This window comes from Narcine bancroftii, chromosome 6 (genome assembly GCF_036971445.1).
Source record: "Narcine bancroftii isolate sNarBan1 chromosome 6, sNarBan1.hap1, whole genome shotgun sequence".
NCBI classification, from domain to species: domain Eukaryota; kingdom Metazoa; phylum Chordata; class Chondrichthyes; order Torpediniformes; family Narcinidae; genus Narcine; species Narcine bancroftii.
The window spans coordinates 86,866,328-86,889,505 of record NC_091474.1 but is presented as its reverse complement, the minus strand read 5'-3'; the positions used below and the strand labels follow the sequence as shown (position 1 = coordinate 86,889,505).

Sequence of the window (23,178 nt, the reverse complement as noted above, 5' to 3'; positions counted from 1 at the left end):
GCACACTTTCCGCTCATCACCTATCTTGATAATAACCCACTACCACGGTATCATCAGCAAATTTGTAGATGGCGTTATTGTCGTATCGAGCCCCACAGTCGTAGGTGTAAAGTGAATAAAGCAGGGGGCTAAGAACACAGCCTTGTGGTGCTCCAATACTGATGGAGATTGTGGAGGAGATGCTCTTACTAATCCTCACTGATTGTGATCTGGAGGTAAGGTAATCCATGATCCAATTAACACAGTGGGGTGATGAGTCTCAGGTCTTGGAGTTTGCTGATAACTTTGAGGGGATGATGGGGTTAAATGCCAAACTGTGGTCGATCAAGAGCCTCCAGATGAATGCATCCTTACTATTCACTTTTCACTTTACTTTTCATCATTGATGAAACATTAATTTATAAATACTAACCTTCTTTAGAAATGTATTGCAGAACAGCCAGTGTTGAGGGTTGAAGTAATGTTTTTAAGAAATCAATCATTCTCTTAATTATCTCCCTATTTACTCTCCCAATAGCAGGAGGTAATGTTACAGTCACACTTCATAACAAATTGCTTCAGGTAAAGGCTGAGCTGGCTCTTTTTTTAAAGCATCAAGAGACAAAGCACTCATCCTTTAAATCAATAACAGCTCAAATTTTAACAGTGCAATTGGTGTCATGTCAAACTGATCAATAAAAATCTGAACAAAAAGATCAATTGATACCAATTAAGATTTTCCTTCAAGTGCTAGTAGCAGTAACGATGTTCAAAGCATCCCCGAGTAAGTGATCTGTGATACTTAATTCCTTTGATTTTAGTCCTCTAGCACTGAACGATGAAAGGACACTGTCATTCATTTTGTGCTTTGTTCAATGCCTAAACCTGTGAAATTAACAGGTGCCACTTTATCCTATTTCAATGGCAGAACAGTGTCATTCCAAAGTCTGTGAGGATTGTAACTTAAGTCCTAGAGGTGGCACTACTCAAAACAAAGACAAATAAAAATTGCAGTATTCCAATCCAGCCCATGGTATCTAACATTAATGTTCAAGTTTAATATCATCATTCAATTGCATAAAAACAACTGAATGAAACAGCATTCTTCGGTCCTCAGTGCAAAAACAGACAAACACACATGTGGACATAGCACACATATTTACAAGCAATTTATATGCAGCACATATATGAATATTGTTAAATAAATTAAAAAATCTCAGAGGAATTGAGTGAGTAGTTTATCAGTCATTCAGCAGTCTTGCTGCCTGTGGGAAGAAGCTGGTTCTCAGCCTGGTGGTTCTGGTTCTGATACTTCAGTATCTTTATCCTCATGGGAGTAGCTGAAAGATGCTGTGTGCAGGGTAGAAGAGGTCCTAAACAATATTGTGAGCCCTCTTCAGACAACGATCCAGGTAGATCACATTGATGGTTGGGGGGTGGGGGGGGGGGGGGGGGAGGGACACCAAAGGGTCCCCTGTTGCTCTTATGATCCTGTGGATTGACTTCCAATCCAATTATATACAGCAACTGTACTGCACTGTGATGCAGTTGGCCAGGATGCTCTCACTAGAGCTCCTGTAGATGGTGGCCAGTAGCCTTGCCCACCTCAGTCTTCTCAAGAAGGGCAGTCGCTGTTGCTCCTTCCTGACAAGTGAGGAGGTGCTGAGTGTCCAGGATAGGTCACTAGTTAAGTGGATTCCAAGGAATTTGGTGCTGTCTACTCTCTACTCTAATACCATTCTCCTTCCACCTTGATACATCTATTGTGTTTGTGCTCAGCCAACTGAGGAAAAGCAGATCATAATTTACCTAAATTATTTATTGTAAGAATCAATATCAGTGGTAAGTTTTTCAGACAGTTCCTTTCCAATATTTTCAAAAGTATTTCTGTTATTTATTTTTTAACTGACAATATTTTCCAAATAGTGACTATAAACTATATGACAAATGTTTTGATGTAATAATTTATATATTTGATTTCCACAATTTGCTTCAAAAAATAATGTTATCAAGTTTACCAACTCAAGGTCAAATCCTAGAATTCCAAGTGCCTACAGAAGCATCCATCAAAACAAAAGTTTGTTAACAACCCTGCACCTATTATTCAGCCAAACATGGAATTTCTTAAATTTTAGGAGCTGCAATTTTGAACCTTCCATTGTGCAATGTCAATGGAGTTGCTAAATTAAATGAAGTTGACAATAAAGCTTCATTTGAGCAAGGTTAATGTCCTGCTTGAAGCTTCGAATAACCAAATTTTCTATTTATGGTCAGTCAAAAATGTGTGAAATCAGTACTGTCTTCCCTTATACAAAATCTTCAATCCTGGCAATTGGCTTTCCTATGCAATTAAAACATAATTCATAAACAAGGACTTCAGTTAATAATTTCAGACAGTCCAGATGCAATTTAACTCCAAGATCCAGCTCCACAATTCACTAAAATTCTGCAGACTCCTTTATTTGGAGATCTTAGGCCAACGAATTGCTTCCGAAGGACCAGACAACAAATATTACCAAGAGTATCAACACTGAATATCACTCATCCCACCGGTGTTATCAGAATAAAACTGGGTCTTGTATCTTTTTGGTTCTGCTCTGTCTTTTTGTACACTAGCAGAAGCCCAGACTTTAACAATATTACCAGAAGTATGAATTTAATGGATATGCTGATCTCAAATCATTCATTGGTAATTGGATGACAGATTTTGTCTTAATCCATCAAATAATAATCTGCACTGTTAACTTCAATTCATTCTGATTACTATCTTTCCAGCTACTCTCAGAAAAAAATTAAGAAAGCTGAAGAAAACTATTTCAGGTCCAGTGAACTTAACCAGGAATTGGTAAAAACACAATGCTGGAAATGCTCATCAGGTCAAACAGTGTACTTTATATAGCAAAGATGATGCATAACCAACATTTTGGGGTTGAGCCCTTTCATCAAGGAATTGATTTAGAAATTACACGTCTTTGTAAAAACAAACACATATCCTATCTCTGACTTCTTCAGCTAAACTGGAGAATAAGTTACAAATACTGGGAAGTTCTCTTTCTCTCTAGTCAATATAAACAAATCATTTCCACATTCAACACAAATTGAGTTGTTTTATCGACCCTCCAACCTTTCTTTGCTTGTAAGATTCCAGCATCTGGAGTTTTCTGTTTCTCTTATTCCTGAAGAGGAATAATATTTTCAATTCATACTATGTGAACTCATAGCTCATTCTTTCAATTACGTTATGAAGGTAGAACTGATCAACTAGTTTTTGATGCCTTCATCAAATCTTTACACTGTTTTAATTTAGAGGCTCCATGATTCAAGCCCTGGAGCTAATTTCAGGATCAAATGAATTGAGATCAATGCAATATGGGTGGCACAGATATCGTAATGGTTAGTGCAATGCTATGACAGTGCCGGCGACTGGAGTTCGAATACAGCACTGTCTAGAAGGATCTTGTACGTTCTACCCGTGTTTCCTCCAGGTGCTCCAGTTTCCTGCCATCCTTATAAAACGTCCAGGGTTGTAAGTCAACTGGGTATAAATGGCAGCATGGCATGTGGGCCAAAAGGGCCTGTATGTATGTACAGTATATATGTCAAAAACAGCTTTTTAAGAACCCTGAAATTATTTTATCATCATTCACCAACCTAACATCAGTTCAAACTTAATGATAATTACTGCTGTAACTCTGCAGGAACAATAACTATACTGCTGAGTTTGTTTTAATTTTCTGATCTGATCATTGCTGGCAATGGCAATATTTATTGTCCATTCTAGTGATATGATTCCAGTATAATATAGGTTGATAAATTTTTGTGATGACAATGTAAGGCCACTTTGCCACCAGGAACTTGTATGAGTTTGTACAGATAACAATGGTGAGACTAATAGCTCTCGTTGTCAGACAGATGTCAGGGATTAATTGCTTGTGCTGGATTTTCATCCACCAACCGAATACCAAACAGCTCCTGGAATGGCAGGGAATTCCTAATAATGCATCTGCTTTACCTATTCTGTTAAATGCTGAAACTCTGCCCCATGGTCAACTGTTCACCCTGCCCATCTGAGACTCTCATATTCACGAAACAATAGTTATTTATTTGTATACATGAACACTTGATGTACATATGTATTGTCTGTTTTTATGTGTGTTATGTCAGGTTGTGTGCCTGCATGTTTAGTTCAGAGAACTGGAGAACGCTGTTTCATCAAGTTGTACTTGTATAATCCTATGACAATAAACTTGACTTGAAACCCAGTTTGACCATTGTCTGGACTAATCTTGATGCTCTACATTTACCATATTTTTCTGTGAATCTTTAAAACCAATGAAACTATACTATGGTAACTTCTTGCAATGCCTGGTTTGCAAGCAAAATTAAGTTTTTCACTGTGAAATGCATCTTCCAATTCGCCTATTGCAGCCACAGATCTTCGGTGGATGCGATCTCACTTACTCAACACAAAGCACTGGAACACCTGGACAGCAAAGATGCATACATCAGGGTGTTCTTTATCAAATATAGTTCGGCAATTAACACCATCATCCTGTCAAAACTGATCAAGACCTGGGAATTGATTCCTTGATTTCCTCACCTACAGACAACAATCAGTGAGGATTAGTAAGGACATCTCCTCCATCAGTAATGGAGCACCACACAGCTGCATTCTTAGCCCCTTGCTTTACTCACTTTACACTTATGACTGTGTGGCTCAGTATGACAACAACACCATCTACAAATTTGCTGACAATACCACGGTAGTGGGTTGTATAAAAACAGGCAGAGTCAGCGTACAGGAGGGAGAATGAAAACTTGGCCAAATGGAGCACCAGCAATAACCTCACACTCAATGTCACCAAAATCAAGTAGCTTATTGTTGACTTCAGCATGGGAAAACCAGGGTGTTACGATCCAATGATCATTGGGGGATCAGAGGTGAAGAGTGTGAGCAAATTTAAGTCACTATCTCAGAGTAATTTTCCTAGAACCAACACATTAATGACACCATGAAGAAAGCATATCAGTGCCTCTACTTCCTCATGAGTGTGAAGAAGTTTGGTATGACATCAGAAACCCTGGCAAATTTCTACAAATGAGTGGTAGAAAATGTGCTGACTAGTTGCATCGCTGTCTGGTATTGGGACGCCAATACCCCTGACTGTAAAGCCCTGTGAAAGGTAGTAGACACAGCCCAGGACATCATAGGAAAACCCTTCCCACTATCTAAGGGGAACGCTGCCGCCAGAGAGCAGCAATCATCAGGAATCCACACCACCCAGCACATGCTCTGTTCTCGCTGCTACCATCTGGAAAGGAGTATTGGTGCCACAAGACTCACACCACCAGGTTCAGGAAAGGCTGCTGCCCCTCCAACATCAGACCCTTCAACAACAAACTCAATCAGGGACTTATTTAAGAACTCTTATTTTTACACTTTATTGTATGTTTTTTTTTTCTCCTCTATTACATAGACAGTTGTGTACATGTGTTTATTTGTTTTCATGTGTACATTGTATACAGGTTTTTTTGCACTGGTACCCTGGTAATTCTGCCTGGCCTGCAGGGTTGTATGTGATGTCATGTGTGTACTCTGACAATAAATCTGAAATCTCTCTGCCTGATAATAACTAAACTTGTTTCACAGGAAATTTGTTTCACAGGAAACAAATTATTGTTTCAAATGCTTTGAAAGCAAGAATAGGTTGAAATCAACTATTCACTATTATAACTAGCATGTGATTATGGACTGAAACATGAATTTACTTAACAGATCAGAAATAGTATTCTTTCATCACCATCATGTGATCAATGTTATGGCCATATGTTCCTTTCCACAGCTGCCACTCAGGAAGTTACTCAACAATTTCTGGAATTTCTTGATCATCCGTGATAAGAGTGTGGATGATTCTTCTTTTCGTTTCCTCATTAATGGAATGACCTAGAATGATGTTGCAAACTTACCAAATAGATCCTCACTGTCAGAAAAATTTGGAAATACATTTTCAGCCACTGTAAGTTTCCAATAAGAATTCTTTAAACTTCAGTTAATCTTGGGCTTCTAAAACACAGTCCAATTTCCTCTTACTTTTTTTCATCTTGCACTTTTTACCTCATTCTTCTGTCTAATTTTTATTTAGTTTTCTGTATAATTATACCTACATGATCTATTTTCTCACTTCTGCCTCATATTTTCTCGATCATGATCTGTCTACCATTGAATGAAGAACTATATTTTTTTCTTACCCTCATCTCTGAGATTCCACATCTCCTTCAATGGTCGCAGTGAATTTGAGCAAATCTCTGTTCTAAAACTTACTAATATTCTGTCACCAAATTTCACTGAGGTGACAGTTAACACAAATTCTTCTCTTTTGACCACATAATCCAGACTAATATTTCTTAAAGATATATATTTTTTAATATATAAAAGATAAAAGCAGAAATTCTCTCTGTTTGAATGACATCCTCCATCCTTCATGTTTATTACTGTCATATTATTAACTATTGTCTGCAATGATATAATGGTATCAATGATGGGAAGGGGTAATAATCATACTGCCCAAACATCTTTGCATTGTATCTTATTTATATAATTAGAAATAACCCAGTGTGCAATGTGTCATGATTACAATCAGTCACTGTAACCATTTTAAAAGATTGCCAGCTCCTTGCACATGTCTCATAACCCTGCTTATAATTTATCAATGGGAAACATCCTTCTCTTCTTTATGGTAAATTAAACCGACATCGCTTTGGTATCAGCAATTAAAGGATGAACATGGGAACAATTTCTCATCGGAGATCAAACTCACCAATTGTTGTTGTAAATGTTCAATCATCTTATCTTTTCTTTTCATTTCCTCTTGCAAAACTTGAATTTCTTCAAGTAATTCATCCGTCTGGTCATGAAGAAAACCAACAAGCGATCAGGTAATATTTAATTATAATAGCAAAGATTCATCAAACTAACACAACAGCTTGTGACAATGGCAAATATATGGAAATAAATACTATATCTGTGACATTATAGAGTAATAGGGGTGTCGCATTCTCATCTTAGTCATAGGTTGCAGGTTTAAATCTACCTTCAAAGAGAACAAAATTCCAGCTGACACACTCATACAATACTAATGGACTGCTTCACCCCAGAGGTGCCATTAAACCAAAGCTTGTTCAAAAATCAATAGTTTTTGGATATTACATGAATCAAGAAATGGGGTGAAATTAGGAAAGCAGCACCATGTAAAAGATCAGTAATGATCTTAAGGAATAAGAGCATGATCGAGGGCCAAATAATGTGTTCCTGCTTCTACTTCTATGTTCTTAAAAATTCTCTGCACTCTTCTTCAAAGAACAGAAAATCATTTCTTGTGTCTTGGTTCAAAATTCATTTCCCAACCAACAGCAGTAAAACAGGTTATCTGATTGTTTGCAATTGTCTATGAACATGGACTTATTATGTGTACATTAACTGTGGCTTTTTGTAAAATAACATTAGTGTCCACACCTCAAGGTATCCCTGTCTATCACGCACTTCAGGACATCAATGCTACAAGAGGCATTCAGCAGTTTTTTGGTGTGTAAGTCCCCAGGGGTACCCGGTCAGTTTAATAAATAAAAACATGAAGAGAGTATTCATACCCTCATTCATGCTCAGCCAATCAGTAAGATCATGGCAAGTTTACTATCATCTGACTGTACACATACATATACCTAGCTGGGATTTGAGAGGGCTGATGGCTTCCTGATTGTATTGGAGAGTTGTATCTAGAGTTCATGTTGCCAATGAATCAAACAGGAGTCTCCATGGCTGCAGAGGCTCAAGACAAATCCATGGACACTCAATGGTGCTTCTCTTTCTCTCTTTATTTGCGAGGGCCACTGGGCAATACAAATGGTGACTCTTTGTCTGTCTTACGGCAGGCAAAAGTTAAAAGTATGTTACATTTTTCATGTATTATTAGGCGAAAATAAAAGGAACTTGAACCTTGATATACATCCAGCATTTCTCTGGACCATGATACAGACACATACACACACACAATAAACAGAACATAACAATTATCCATATACATAAAGCTATTATTTTAAATAAATATACATAAATATTTTGGGATGATTTGCTCAGTTTCAGGATAATGTTCATCAATCTCACAACTGTTGGGAAGAATCTATTTCCCAGCCTGGCAGGCTTGATTTTCCAGCCCTTCACCTCAGTGCCATTTTACATGAATTTTCCTTGATTCCTTCAATGTCAAAAACTGTCTACAGTTCTGTCTTGAATATTTTCAGTCATCAAGTCTCCACGGACCTCTAACAAAATGAAATCCAAAGATTCACCACACGCAGGGTGAAGAATGTCTTCTGATCTCAAACATGAATGACCAGATTCAGATTTTGTGACACTGTGACTCAGAATCAGAATTCATGGCCATGAACATGTCACAAAATTCCTTGTATTGCAGCAGCATCACAGGGCAAACACTTATATAAACCACCTTACACAATAAATAAAAATAGTGCAAGCAAAATTCAAAGACAGGCAGTGTCTGTGGCTGATTATTCATTCAGGATTCTGGTGGTGTCCTTGTGCCGCTGAGTGTTTATCTTCAGTTTCCTGTACCTTTTTTCCTGTTGGTAGCATGGCCTTTGAGGACAGAGGCTGCTTTCTTAAGACACTGCCTCTTGTAGATGTCCTCGATAGAATGAGGACTGAGGCTGAGTTAACAACCTTCTTTTATTGTCCTGAGTGTTGGCACCTCCTTAAAAGACAGTGGTGCAACCAACCAGAATGCTCTCCATGAGATACCTGTAAAAGTTTTCGAGAGTTTTCAGTGGCATAACGAATCTCCTCAAACTCCTCATAAATTATAACTGCATTGTGATTGCATTGACATGGAGGCTCCCGGTCAGATCCCTGGAGAAATTGGCACCCAGGAATTTGAAGTACTTGGCCCGCTCCACTGCTGAGCCCTCGATGAGGACTGGTTCATGTTCTCTTGACTTTCCCATGAAGTCCACAATCATCTCCTTGGATTTGCTAATGTTGGTGGGACACTACTCACCGAGCTGGTTTACTTCCCTCGTTGTTGTTGTGATTCTGCCAAAAACAGTGGTGTTGTCAGCAAATCTGTAGATTGCACTGGAATTGTACCTGGCCACGCAGTCATGGGTGCATGGTGAATAGTGCCAAACATCATCCTTGCTCTATTCAGCTTCATCTAAGCCCCCGGACAATGTTTTACACTGTAAGGACCATAAAATGCAAAAATGTTTTTTTTTAACTTTCAGCCTGTTGGTTGAGGGAAATCAAGGTATGACTAGTTCTGATCAAAGGGCATCAATTTGCAATCAATGTGGCTTCCCTCTTCACAGTTGCTGATTGAACTGATAATATATATATATAATATTTTCTGCTTTTGTTTTTCCATATTTCTAGCCTCCACATTTTTTGTTCTCATGTATTACCAATTACAATGTAGATCAACTACATTGCTGTTGGGGAGGAAAAAATGTTAACCTAACAGACCTGGTCACATAATAATTTTGATTTTGGCAATGAAAAGAGAGAGTAATATTGGAAATATAAATTTAATGTAGCATTTGGCAGTGAAAAAAAGCAGCAATACTCTTACGAACATTTAAAAGTGTGACTTTTAAAAATGATAGAGTAAAACCCATTATCCACAATTCAAGCAACCAGCAGTTTCAAGAAACTGGCAAAAAAATTGCAGAAATTATATAGGTAAAAAATACTAAAGATTAAAATTGGCACAGCTCGCCATTAGTTCACAATCATGCAACGCACAATCTCAAGTAACTGGAAAATTCATTTATACAGCATCTACCAATCCCCATAGGTGACGATGCCATGGATTTTACTGTATTTGACACCTAATCCTAACTCAATTTCTTTATTCACTGAGTTTCCTAGACAGCAATCTGTTGAATAATAAGCTACAGCACATATTTTTTCAAAGAATTATTTTGTAAGTTGAAATCCAATTAAGAAAATACTTAACTATGGAACATGTTATTTTTTAATTTAAGAAGTATCTGCAAACTGAAGTCAGACTTCAGCAAATAATCTTCATGGCCAATAATTTAATTGATATTAAATGCAACAGTGGTTAATTGGAAATCAAAATGATTTATGAATTAAGGCTAAGGGTGGTAAAATATGAAAGAAATTGGCAATTAAATCAATTTATTACTCCAAAGCTTTAAATTGCTCTATATTAATACATGCATTTATTTTTGAGATGGGTTAATCAGCAGTTAAATAGGGATATTATTGTCAGAAACGTAATGATATTCTCAGTGCAAACTTTTCAAAACACATTGTGTGAGAACATGAAATTTTGCGAATGTAAACCTCCAGTTGCAAGAGCTTTGTAAATGCTCAATTTGTGCCAATGGAGCAGGATGCAGCTCACAATTCAATTTATTCCTGTACTTTGCATACATAAAGAAAAAGATATCACTGTAAACAGGTCAATTTGATCCATTTGAAACATAAAATCCTATGTGTTGCAGGGAGTGAGAATAGTTATAGCTAAATAACACTGAACAATGAATATTTTGATTTCTGAATACTTTTGGGTGTATTTTATGGATTTTGGCCTGCTGATCACAAGTCAACTTAAAATGTCCTGGGTCTTTTCAGATGTAATCTTGGACATCTTCCCTGCTGATCAGTGACAAACATGGTGAAAAGAAAACTGGTATCAGGACAACTGGAATGCATCAATGAGACCATAGTTGGACACTGAAAAGAGAGGTATCAGATGCTGAGAACAAATGAAAATCAGTGACAAAGCATTTTTCGATCAGTTGAACTCACACCATATGTCAGCATCATGATGCGATTAAACGTGCTAAATTCAATAAAAGTTAATTTAATGTTCCTCCAACTTTCTCTGTGATACAACAAATCTGAAATTATCTTTGAGTCCAGATTGAAGTTGTCTATCAAAATCCCCAATTTTCTTTAAGATAGTAAACCTTTTGGACTATTAGTTCTACAGAAAATCATGGAGACAGTCAACACAGAAACAAACCTTCAGCTCATCATGTCCATGCTGACCATCAACTCCCCATTTATAATAATTCCATTTTACAAGTATTCAACTAGATATTTCTTAAATATGGTTAGAATTTCACCTTCCAGCATCCCTTTAAGTTTCCTGATTCTAACTCTCCATGGGTAAAAAAAATTCTTCCTCAGATCCTCTTTAAACCTCTTATTCTAAATTAATGTTCTCTAGTTTGAGATACATCTTCTATGGAGAAAAGTTTCCTATTCTCTATCCTGTCTTTGCCACTATGTCAACAGGACCTTCTCAGCTTTCTCTCTGTTCCAAGAGAAACAAACCAAGCCCATCCAGTGTCTCCTCATAACTATATGGCGGCATGATAGGTGTAGTGATTAGCGCAAAGCTGTTACTGCTCCAGTGACCGGGGTTCAAATCCAGTGCTCTTTGTAAGGTGTTTATATGTTTTTCTCCATGTCTGCATGGGTTTCCACTGGGTGCTTAAATTGAATTGAAATAAAGCACTCCATCTCTGGCAACAAACTGATGAATCTTTTTTTTCCAAAAATAAACTTCATTCACAAATTATTTATAAAATTGAAAACTGTTTAAAGTCTTTTCACACCTATTGTGTCAAACTTATCTATCACACTCCCATCAATGTACATTGTTACATTTGTTCCCAAAATACACCATTACCATGCCCGTTACTACTTCCCTCTCTGTGGTTAGAGGGTCTTCCCCTTGGTCTCAGATCCTCAATGCCCAGAAACACTCTAGACTGTGGGTCGTCCCCACCCCACAACGCCCTCACACTGGCTGCACAAGTCTCTATGCATCCGCCAGCATGTACTCCTGAAGCCTGAAATGTGCAAGTTGGCAGCATTCCCCAGCAACATTTCCATATGTTGAAAGACCCATAGATTTCAGGCAGAACAAAGTGCATCTCATCCTGATGAATCTTCTCTGCACCATCTCCAGAACTGTGGCCAAATGACATTTTGTTTCTGCTGCTACTGAATTTGTGACAGGGTTAACAGCCATTCCTTTTAAGTCACAAAAGCAAAATCAGTTTCCTGCTTTATAAAGTTTAACCTTTTATTCGACTATTTATTTTGGATTTTGCAAGACTTGCACATATCCAAAACAACAATGGAATATTTCTCAACAATGATATATTACATTCAGAGCCCCTTTTTTCCCCACCCCCGCCCACCTCTCTCCCTTCCCTCCCATACCTTAATATCACAATGAAAAGATTATTTAAATTATTACATCATAAAATATTTCATTGCGAGTTGGCCTTCCACGTGATCGTCATACAATTGGCCCTCATTATGCCTCGCAATATAACTTTGGTAGAAAAAATTAAACAGACTATTTTTTAAATGGGGAGAAAATTGAAAATACCCAGTTGCAAAGGGACCCAGGAGCCCTCATGCAAGATAGCTTGAAGGTAATCTTGCATGTTGAGATGGTGGTGAAGAAGGCAAATGCAATGCTGGCGTTCATTTCAAGAGGAATAGAATATAAGAGGAGGGATGTGATGTTGAGGCTTTAGAAGACACTGATGAGACCTCACTTGGTGCATTGTGAGCAATTTTGGGCTTCTCATTTAAGAAAAGATGTGCTGACAATGGAGAGGGTTCAAAGGAGGCTAATTAGGATGACTGGAAATGAAAGGGTTATCAAATGAGGAGCATTTCACAGCTATTGGCCTGTACTCGTTGGAACTTAAGAAAATGAGGGTAAATCTCTTTCTCATTTCAAATGATGAAAGAGATGGACAGAGTTGTTTCCCCATAGTGGGATAGTCTAGGACAAGAGGGCACAACTTCAGAATTGAAGGGTGTCTGCTTTAAATGGAGACACATAGGAATTTCTTCAGCCAAAAGGTGGTAAATCTGTGAAATTTGTTACCACAGGCAGTTGTGGTGGCCAGGTCATTTGGTGTATTTAAGACAGAAATTGATAGGTTCTTGATTAGCCAGGGCATCAAAGGTTATGGGCAATGGGGCTGTGGGAAAATGGAAAATAGATTAAATGATGGGTTGAATAGCCTATTTCTGCTCCTCCATCTTATAACTAAGACAAATATGTATGCTTTAAGCTTCATTCTCTTGCCATATTATTATCAAAAAAGTTCTAAAATGTGCTGGTTGGTATTAATGTTTTTCATGCTGGGAAATGTTTGGAAGTTGCTATGATTTTTTGTACCGAATGCCTTTGAAAAATAGATCTAATTAACTCCTCGTCAACTGAGCACACAGATGAAAGGTACACAAATGAAATTTTGCAGATGTCAGAAAACCGAGAGAAAGTACAAATATCCAGATTAGGAGAGATGAACAGAGTCGATGGGCCAAATCATGCTGAAGTGCACCTGGTGAAATCTGGGCACCTGAGAATACACTGCCCAACTCTGCTGTTGCTTGGAGCTGTTATAGAATGAAGACCCTATTAAATTAAATAATGGGGATTGGTCATCCCGCAGAACAAGCTCAGTGATCATTCTTTTAATATTCTTAACAATTTAATTTGAAATTAACTTTTTTTAAGATTTGTTATAATTTTAATGTTTTAAATGTTTAATATATGAGACAATTAAGAACTGTTAAATTCCTAGACAGTTCTAACACTAGGGAAATCTCTCCCTTCAAATTTGCTTTTTTCAGTCTCCCTATTTAGTTGTCGGGCCCTCCATATGCCTTAGAAGAGACCTCAAGAGTCCAGACAGGAGAAAATGAGAGATGAAATATCATGGCAATTTTGGAAGATGGACCAGATTCAACAGAATTTGGCGCAACATTTCAAGTCAATTAACTTTTCATGACAACCCCATGAGCTGATGTGTTGGGAAACCTGAGAAACAGGTTTCACTTGATAGGCACTGTCTGAAGTAAAACACAAGAGTCTGCAGACACCATGCTGGAGAATCCCAGCTGGTCAAACAGTGTTCTTTATAGGGCAAAGATAAAGATACATAACCATCGTCTCAGGCTTGAGCCCTTCATCAAAGTTTGAAAAAATGAAGGTAGGTGCCAGAACAGAATGGTGGAAGGCTGAAGGAGGCACTGCCTAAACTGTTCAGTATTTCCAGATTTTCTGTTTTTATTTGGAAGATGAGAGAAGTATTACATTTTTTTTATTTTGTGTTGCACATCTTCCAATAAATTATTCATTAAATGACTTTAGGAAATGGAATTTTCAGAACATCATAAGCACAAGTCATGAAACTCCCTGGTGTCAGAATGGAATTAAAATGATCAACCTGAAGCTGAGCAACATTTACCTCTGTATTTTCAAGAATGTATTTCTAAAAGGAAGTTTATTAACCATTAGTAATGAATTATGATCACCTTGTGCCACAGTCTCTTCACTCTGCTATTATACAGTTTTTAATTTTCTCATGCAGAAAATTGGTATTTTCCAAGGTTGTAGTATTTTTAATGAATAACATTGAAGTAAAATAGCATCCACTAAGTCACCAGGAATGTAATACTGAATCTTCACATTTTATACTAACATTGTTTTAATTTTAGACACAAAGAAAGGTAACAGGCCCTTTCAGTCCACAAACCCGTGCCGCCCAATTAACCTACAACTCCCCAGTATGTTTTCAATGGTGCGAGGAAACCGCAGGACCCCTTCCACACTGTACACAGCATTTGTTCAAAAAACAAATAATATGACATATGCAGCAATTACACATAAACATGAACATTTTTTTAATATATAGAAAAAAAAGAAAAGAAAAGAATCCCCCCCCACCTTCAGCCAACTCTCCTAAGGAGAGCCATAAAGAAAGAAAAAAAGACAAAATATTTTTTAAAAAGTTATATATACATATTAAAATTTAATCAATATAAATTGAAATGTAAATATTCTGAGTATAACAACCACTTATTAATAAAAAAATATAATTATCATGCAAAATATACATAATTTTTTCCATTATTAAACAATATTTCATCTCATTATGCCATCAATTAATATCAATTATATTTGTATCTTTCCATGTACTAGCAATACATTTTTTCGCTACGGATAAAGCTAAATATACAAAAGCAAGCTGAAACTTATCTAATCCCAAACCTTTCAGAGGTTGCAAACTACCCAATAAAAATACTGTCGGATCTAAAACTATTTTAATCTTATACAGGTATTCTAAAAAAGATTGAATTTTCTTGCAAAAAGATTGTATATGTATACATAACCAAACAGCATGAAAAAAGTTCCAACCCTATCACCACATCTAAAACACAAATCTGATTCATTAAAACCATTTTTTTTAATTTTTCAGGTGTCAAATATAATTGATGTAAAAAATTGTAATTAATCATTGCATAAAGTGCATTTATCAATCTAGTTACACTATCATAACAGATATCTAATCAATCATGTTCAGAAAAAATAAAACCAATATCCGCTTCCCATTTAATTTTAGATCTATCCCAACCATTTTTATCCATACCATCCTATAATATTTGATACATAGATGAAATATAACCCTTCTCTGGTACCTTCATAAGAAAAGTCTCAAATTTAGTCATTTCAGGTAAAATCATATCTCTACCAAACATATATTTTACCAAAGATCAAATTTGATAATAAAGAAATAAAGAGTTCTTATCAATACCAAAATCTTCCCTCATCTGATTAAAAGATAAAAACTTACCCTCTTTAAAACAATCTCCCAAATTTTTCACACCTTTAAATCTCCAATGCAATAAACTTTGATTATGTATTGAAAAAGAAATAAGTTGATTATTATACAACGTAGTCAAAGCTGATAATTTACCCCTAGAACCTATCATTTTAATTTTCTTTATCCATAACTTCATTAAATGTTTTAGTATAGGCACATTATATTGTTGTGACAAATTTATATTCCATCTAAACAAAAGTTGATGCATTTCAAATTCAGAAATACTTGCTATCTCAATTTTAGCCCAACTAGGAGGCTGTACCAAATCCATCAATGAACTAATAAATTTAAGTTGGGCTGCTTCATAATAATTTTGAAAATGTGGTAAACGTAGTCCCCCTAACTCATATTTCCAAGTTAATTTATTCAAAGCTACTCTCGAAAATTTACCTCTCCATAAAAACTCCCTAACCATTTTATTCAAGTCTCGAAAAATAAATTATCAAGTAAATACGGAATAGATTGAAACAAATATTGTATACGTGGAAAGATATTCATCTTAATTGTATTTATCCTACCCATTAAATTAATAGGTAAATCTTTCCATTTGATCAAATCAGTTTTAATTTTTTTCATTAACGGAACATAATTGAATTTATATAAAGATTGATAATTAACATTCAAAATTATACCCAAATATTTAATTCGATCAGTCCACTTCAAATTAATAATATTCATAAACTGAATAATCTCCTTCACTTACCGGTAATATTTCACTTTTTTCCCCAATTAACTTTATATCCAGAAAGACATCCATATTGCATTAAACATTCCTTCAAGTGCAAAAGTGACTGAGCTGGGTTTATTAAATACACCAATACATCATCAACAAATAAATTAATTTTATACTCCTTGTCTAAAACTTTCATACCTTGTATCTGTGTATTTTGTCTTATCAGCTGTGCTAAAGGTTCAATCACTAACGCAAACAAAGCTGGTGAGAAAGGACAACTTTGACGAGTTGATCGAGTTAACTTAAAGGATTCCAAAATCAAACCATTCGTCAATACTCTAGCTACCGGTTTAAAATATAGAGCCCTAATCCAACCAATAAAAAAAGGACCAAACTTAAATTTCTCCAAAACTTTAAACAAAAAATTTCATTCAACTCTATCAAATGCTTTTTCTGCATCTAAGGATATCACCATCGGGTGATCTGAGGACTGTTGAAATCTATTAATCAAACTAATCACGCGCAAAATGCTATCTGAAGCATATCTATTCTTTATAAAACCTGTTTGATCAATATGAATCAACTTGGATAAAAATTTAGCCAATCTATTCGCTAATATTTTAGCTATTTTATAATCTACATTTAACAATGAAATTGGTCTATATGAAGATACTTTCAAAGAATCTCTATCTTTTATAGGAATTACTAATTAAAGCACTAGAACAAGACTCAGGTAATTCATAATGTTCTCCAACTTGACGTAATACATCCCCAAACACTGTAGATAAATCATCATTAAAAAATTTATAAAATTCAACCGAAAATCCATCATCACCAGGCGATTTACCGTTCGGCATTTCCAGCATAGCCATTTTAATTTCCGAATCAGTAAATGGTTCTTCTAACTCCTGTATATCTGCATCCTGCAATATCGGTAAATTCAACTGTGATTTTAAAAAAATCAATCGATCCAGTTTCTTGTTTTCCTTCAGATGTATATAACTTTTTATAAAATGAATAAAATTCATCATTAATCTCATGAGGTTTATAAGTAATAAGTGAATTCCATCTAACAGCATTAATAGTCCTCGAAATCTGTTCTTTCTTTAATTGCCACGCCAATACCTTATGTGATTTCTCTCCCCATTCATACCGTTGTTTAGTCTTATTAATCACACATTCAAATTGATAAGATTGCAAAGTATTATATTCCCATTTCAACCTAGATAATTCTATTTTCTGGTCTTCTGTAGCATCTTTCTGAAATTCCTTTTCTAACTCATCAATCTGTTTCTTTAATTCAAGACTCTGATTTAATCGATTCTTTTTTATTTTAGAAGTATAACTAATTATTTGTCCTCTCAAATCGGCTTTCATAGCATCCCATAATACAAACTTACTTTGAACAGAATTAGAATTTTCTTTAAAAAAAAATTAATTTGTTTTTTTTTCAAAAAATCAATAAATTCCATATTTTTTAACAATATTGTATTAAACCTCCAACGATAAGCCATTTGAATTTTCTCAGAAGTTGCATGTGTAAAATATAACAAAGAGTGATCTGAAATCACCCTACTTTTTTATTCCATTTGTTGTATTTTCCCTTGTAAGTGTGCCGATACTAAAAAGAAATCAATCCTTGAAAACGATTCATGTCTAGATTAATAAAAGGAGAAATCTTTCTCTGTTGCATTAAGATGTCTCCAAATATCTACTAAATTAAGATCTTTCATCAACTCTTGGACCTGAATTGCCATCTTGGATTTCTTAACTTTCTTCGGAGATTTATCTAATGAAGGTTCCAAAACACAATTAAAATCACCACCAACTAAAATATTATCATTAGCCTGACCCAAACATAAAAATGCATCTGAAATAAATATTTCATCATCTGCATTTGGGGCATAAATATTAAGTAAAGTCCAAAATTCACTAAAAATCTTACAATTCAATTTAAGAATACATCCTCCCTTTTCCTCCATTGATTGTAATTCAAAAGATAAATTTTTATGTATCAAAATTGCTACACCTTTAGCTCTAGAATTAAATGAAGAAGAATATACATGCCCAACCCAGTCCCTCTTTAATTTCATACTTTCCTTCACATTCAAATGTGTTTCTTGTAAAAAAGCAATATCAATTTTCATTTTCTTAATATACGCCAAGACTCGCTTACGCTTAATCAGACTGTTTAATCCTCGAACATTAAAAGTAGCAAACCTCAACTTCGACATATCTACTATTATTACTAAATACCAATAATATCTTTATATAAAAACTCAAATCAACGTGTATAGGCCCTCCAATTAAAAAAAATCACAAATTAAAAACTAACTAAAATGAAAATAATAAAAATAATAAAGAAAAAAAAAGAAAATCCCCCCCCCAAAAAAAAACCTACCAAAAGGTAGTAATCCCCTAAACAAAAATTGGGTTTGGGTCACCCACCAGTGGCTGATGACTAGTAAAGAACTTGGTGCAAATCTCTCCCACCCTAGCCAAACAATCAATAACATCAAAATATCATAATAACAAAAAAAATAGAGTAAGAAAAAGAAAATTCTTCTTTTCATCTAAAAGATTCCAATCTCGAAGATCTCATTTCAGAAGGAGGTATACTCTTTCCGTTCCCGTTTTTCCCATTTCTACCATTTCTTCCATTTCCAGAACAACCAGTTTTTTCCTTAGGAGATAATGGTGGACTACGTCTTTGTCCTCTTATATCTGGCAATGAATCAGGAAAAATCATTGCTTCACGATCATTTTCAAAAAACCGAAATTGATAGTCTCTATAAAACACCTTCAACACTGCAGGGTAGCGAAAAGTAGTCTTATAACCTTTACGCCACAAAACTTCTTTAACTGGATTGAATCGACGTCGACGATGAATATCCTCTTGACTCAAATCAGGATAAAAAAAACTCAGCTATTCTGAATCAATAATGGAGTTTGTCGTTGTCTTTCATTTTATACTGCAAGTCGAAGTATTGCTTCTCTATCCAAATAACTCAAACATCGAATTATTACCGGTCTTGGTAGTTGTCCAGCTGACGGTGTTCTTCTTAAAGCTCTATGGGCTCTTTCCAGTACCAATCCCCCAGAGAAAAATTCTTGCCCTAATATTTGCGGGATCCAGTCTTTAAAGAAACGAATAGGATCTTTTCTTTCTATACCTTCTGGCAAACCAACAATTTTCACATTATTCCTTCTGCTTTGATTCTCCAAGTAGTCTATTTTTCTTTCTAGCTCCTTCTCACATTCTCCTAGTTCTATGACTGATTTTTCAACCTTCAACACTTTTTCTGTGTTAGAAGCCACTTGTTGTTTGTCCAAAAAAGCAGTCCGAAATTTTTAAAATTCTTCATAAGCTGCATTCACATGTGCTTTAATCGTATTTAATTCTGAACTTATACCAGCATTCATTTGAACCATCTCATTCATTAGAGATGTCAACATAGGTTGAATAACTGCATTTAATTGCATACATTGTGAATCTTTAAATCTCAACTCTGCTCTCTCTGACATAGTGGCAGAACAAGGTAACTGCAGCTCCTGCTGCAACTCAACAGAAGGCACTTTAAAAGTTTTACTTCCTCAGGGGGTCGCCGCTGGTCTCCCCCCGCATCTCGTTGTTTTTTCATCAAATTAAAAAGATAAACAATTTCTTCAGATTGAAGTACTACCTGATGCATTTCCAATAATGGAGTCGTCTTCCTGCGTGCTCCATCTGTTGAAATCGAAAGACTTTCCAAATCGGAGTCCACTTCTTGGGAACACGCACCTTCTTCCAGAGAACGGGTAATTCCAGCGCCATCCTTCACTTGATGAGTAATAGACATTTTTTTCAGCTCCCACAGGCAGTCTTTGAGGTTTAGAGAATAAAGAGATTGAGCCTGGGGCTGTGTCAAGTCGTCTAGGCCCCAAATCTTCAGCACTTCGAAAATGTAACTTCTTCTGCACTTGAGGTTTAATCTTTTTACCATTAGTGGCCATAATAATTCCTTAATACTTTAAACTAAAATTTTAAAAATTTAAACTTGAAAGAGTTTAAAAACAGGTACTTAAAAGTCTGGCCAGAGAGGTCAAGATTACACGTCTAGACTCTACGCCATCTTGCCACGCTCCCCTGTACACAGCATCTTTCAGCTGCTCCCATTGGGAAAGAGATACAGGAGGATCAGAATCAGCTCCACCAGACAGAGAAACAGCTTTTTTCCCCACAGGCAGTGAGAATGCTGAACAACCAAAGGAATTGCTCACACTAACCATCCGAGACTAAGATGTTAAAAAAGCAAATTTTTTTATTTGTGTATATGAATACTTGTCTTGCATATGTATTATTTGTCTGTATGTGTTATGTCTGGTTGTGTATCTGCATGTTTTGCACCAAGGATCAAAGAATGCTGATTCGTTGGGTTATACTTTTTGAATCAGATGATAATAAACTTGACTTGACTCACAACCAATACACTGCAAGCAGGGATACTGGGATAACCAAACCACACCAGTGCCAAGAACATCCAAGCTGTGTTAGATGTTTATCTTTGGCTTGGCTTCGCGGACGAAGATTTATGGAGGGGGTAAAAAGTCCACGTCAGCTGCAGGCTCGTTTGTGGCTGACAAGTCCGATGCGGGACAGGCAGACACGATTGCAGCGGTTGCAAGGGAAAATTGGTTGGTTGGGGTTGGGTGTTGGGTTTTTCCTCCTTTGCCTTTTGTCATGAATATCCATTGATTGAATATGATATGATCCAAACAGGGAAAATTATGCATAAAATGATGGTTTGGGAGAATATGATCAGTAAACATTATAAAAGCACACTATAATATGGAAGAAAACCTATATTGTTGCTAAGGTATTTGATTACTACTTAATTTTCCATGTGCAAGAACAATGCTTAAATGAACGTAAACATTCATTTGCAGGTCTTCAGTAAAATACTCATGGAGATCTAGAGCAAGAATTGAAAATGTCACTCAGAAGGTCAGGCACCATCTGTGGAAAGTAAAACAGAGTTGATGTTTCTAGTTTAAGTCTCTTCATCATGCTCTTCAGCAATGTGTGTTTTTCTCCAGAAAATAACTCTCTTTTAATGTTCAACACCCCTCATCTTTCCAGATTTGTTGAAAGCAGATGGTGTATAAACAGATTTTAATCCATTTTTTTTAAACACAGAAGTTAAAACGATAATCATTTTGATATTTTTATACAACAAATGCGTGACTGCAATGACTGATTACTTTGTATTATTTATTTACTAAACTCTGTACATCCTTTGGAATGAAGGCACTGGTAAGGCAGCATGGACTTATCATTCAATAGATTTGTCACAAGTGATACAGTGAATCCCTGCATCAGATGCAAGTCATATTACTAAATAAAAATGACCTGAAAATCATTTAATACAGTGAAGCTAATGTCACTTTACAGTTAAATGATACTGGTTTCTACATATGAATCACAGTTGGCTCAGAAATATTAGCATAATTATATTCCAATAGATTTTTGAAGGCGGTTATAGATGACCATATTGAATACATAAGATTTAGGATTTTTTTTGATTTTCATGGCTCTGCTTCCCCTTTGATAATAGATCAACTTCCTTGTGTCTCTGTGTCATCCCTGACAATGATTCAGGAGCTTCAGATAGATCTACACCCAAACAGTTCAAGCATATCATGGTAATTTTGTTTGCAGAATATTGTCAAATTGCCTGCAGCATAAATGATCATGGAGCATAAAAGATACAGAAAAATCACATATTCAAGTCTGCATTCTGTTTATACAATGCTGCAGCAAATAGCTGTGGTGGCTACCCTGCAATCAAGCAACAAGAAACCCTGCATTTGTATGGTATTCAACCAAGCATTTAGTAATAGACAAAAAGGTTTCATCTACTGCCTTGATCATGGAACAGTGAATAAGATTACCACCTAATGTTAAGAAACGGAGGGATAGTTTCTTGACACAAAAACTACTTTCCAGCTCCTTTCTGTAAATTTGAGCTCATGCCAAACTCTGTTGCCTGCCCACACCATCAACACTCTTCTCCTTTACCTACACTGGCACCTGGTTAATCAAATTTTAAAATTTAGACATACAGCATTATAACAGGCCAATTTGGCCCTACGAGTCCATGCCACCCAATTTACACCCCATTAACCTTCCCCAGTTCATTTCGAACTGTGGGAGGAAACCAGAGACCCGGAGAAAACCCATGGAGTCAAGGGAAGAATGTACAAACACCTTACAGACAGTGCGGGATTCGAACTCAGCCTGGTCCTGATCACTAACCGCTTCACCAATTGTCTGCCCTAGTTTTTTATTATTTGGAAAAACATTCTTATTTTATATTTCATCACTCACCATTTCAAACCCTCTTCTAACACTGCACATTTCTGATATGTGCATTCACATTTATGATTTTCCCACTTTATCAATAATGATCCAGTCCTCAGTAATTCTCTCCCTGAACATAGAACAGAACAGCACAGGAACGAGCCTTTAAGCCCATTGTCTGTGCAAAACATGATGCCCAAATCAACTGCTTGAGAGATATCCTTCCATCCCCTTCATATTCATGTCTATCTAGAAGCCTTTAAACACCACCATAGTATTTGTTCCATGACTACCCTTGGCACCCCATTCCAGGAACCTACCACTCTGTGTAAAATATTTGCCCTGCAATTCTCCCTTGAACTTCCTCTTCCTCTTTTTAATTGCATGTCCTCCAGTGTGTACCTTGGGGAAAAGATTCTGACTGTCCACTATATCAATA

At 36.0% G+C, this 23,178-nt stretch overlaps 1 protein-coding gene across 10 annotated transcripts in view; it reads right to left on the bottom strand.

The window, feature by feature from the left end:
* Positions 1–23,178, bottom strand: part of ccser2a (coiled-coil serine-rich protein 2a) — a 499,558-nt gene that overhangs the window by 102,388 nt on the left and 373,992 nt on the right. For 9 of the 10 annotated variants that reach the window (XR_011340229.1, XR_011340227.1, XR_011340228.1 and 6 more), the window contains one exon: positions 6,798–6,884. Coding sequence is in view for 6 of the 10 variants with exons in the window: in XM_069885631.1 (XP_069741732.1) it covers positions 6,798–6,884 (87 nt within the window). In the remaining 4 variants the exon portion in view is untranslated. Of the gene's footprint in view, positions 1–5,767; positions 5,924–6,797; positions 6,885–23,178 lie in introns of those variants that run through there. The other variant, XM_069885635.1, reaches the window with a different exon arrangement.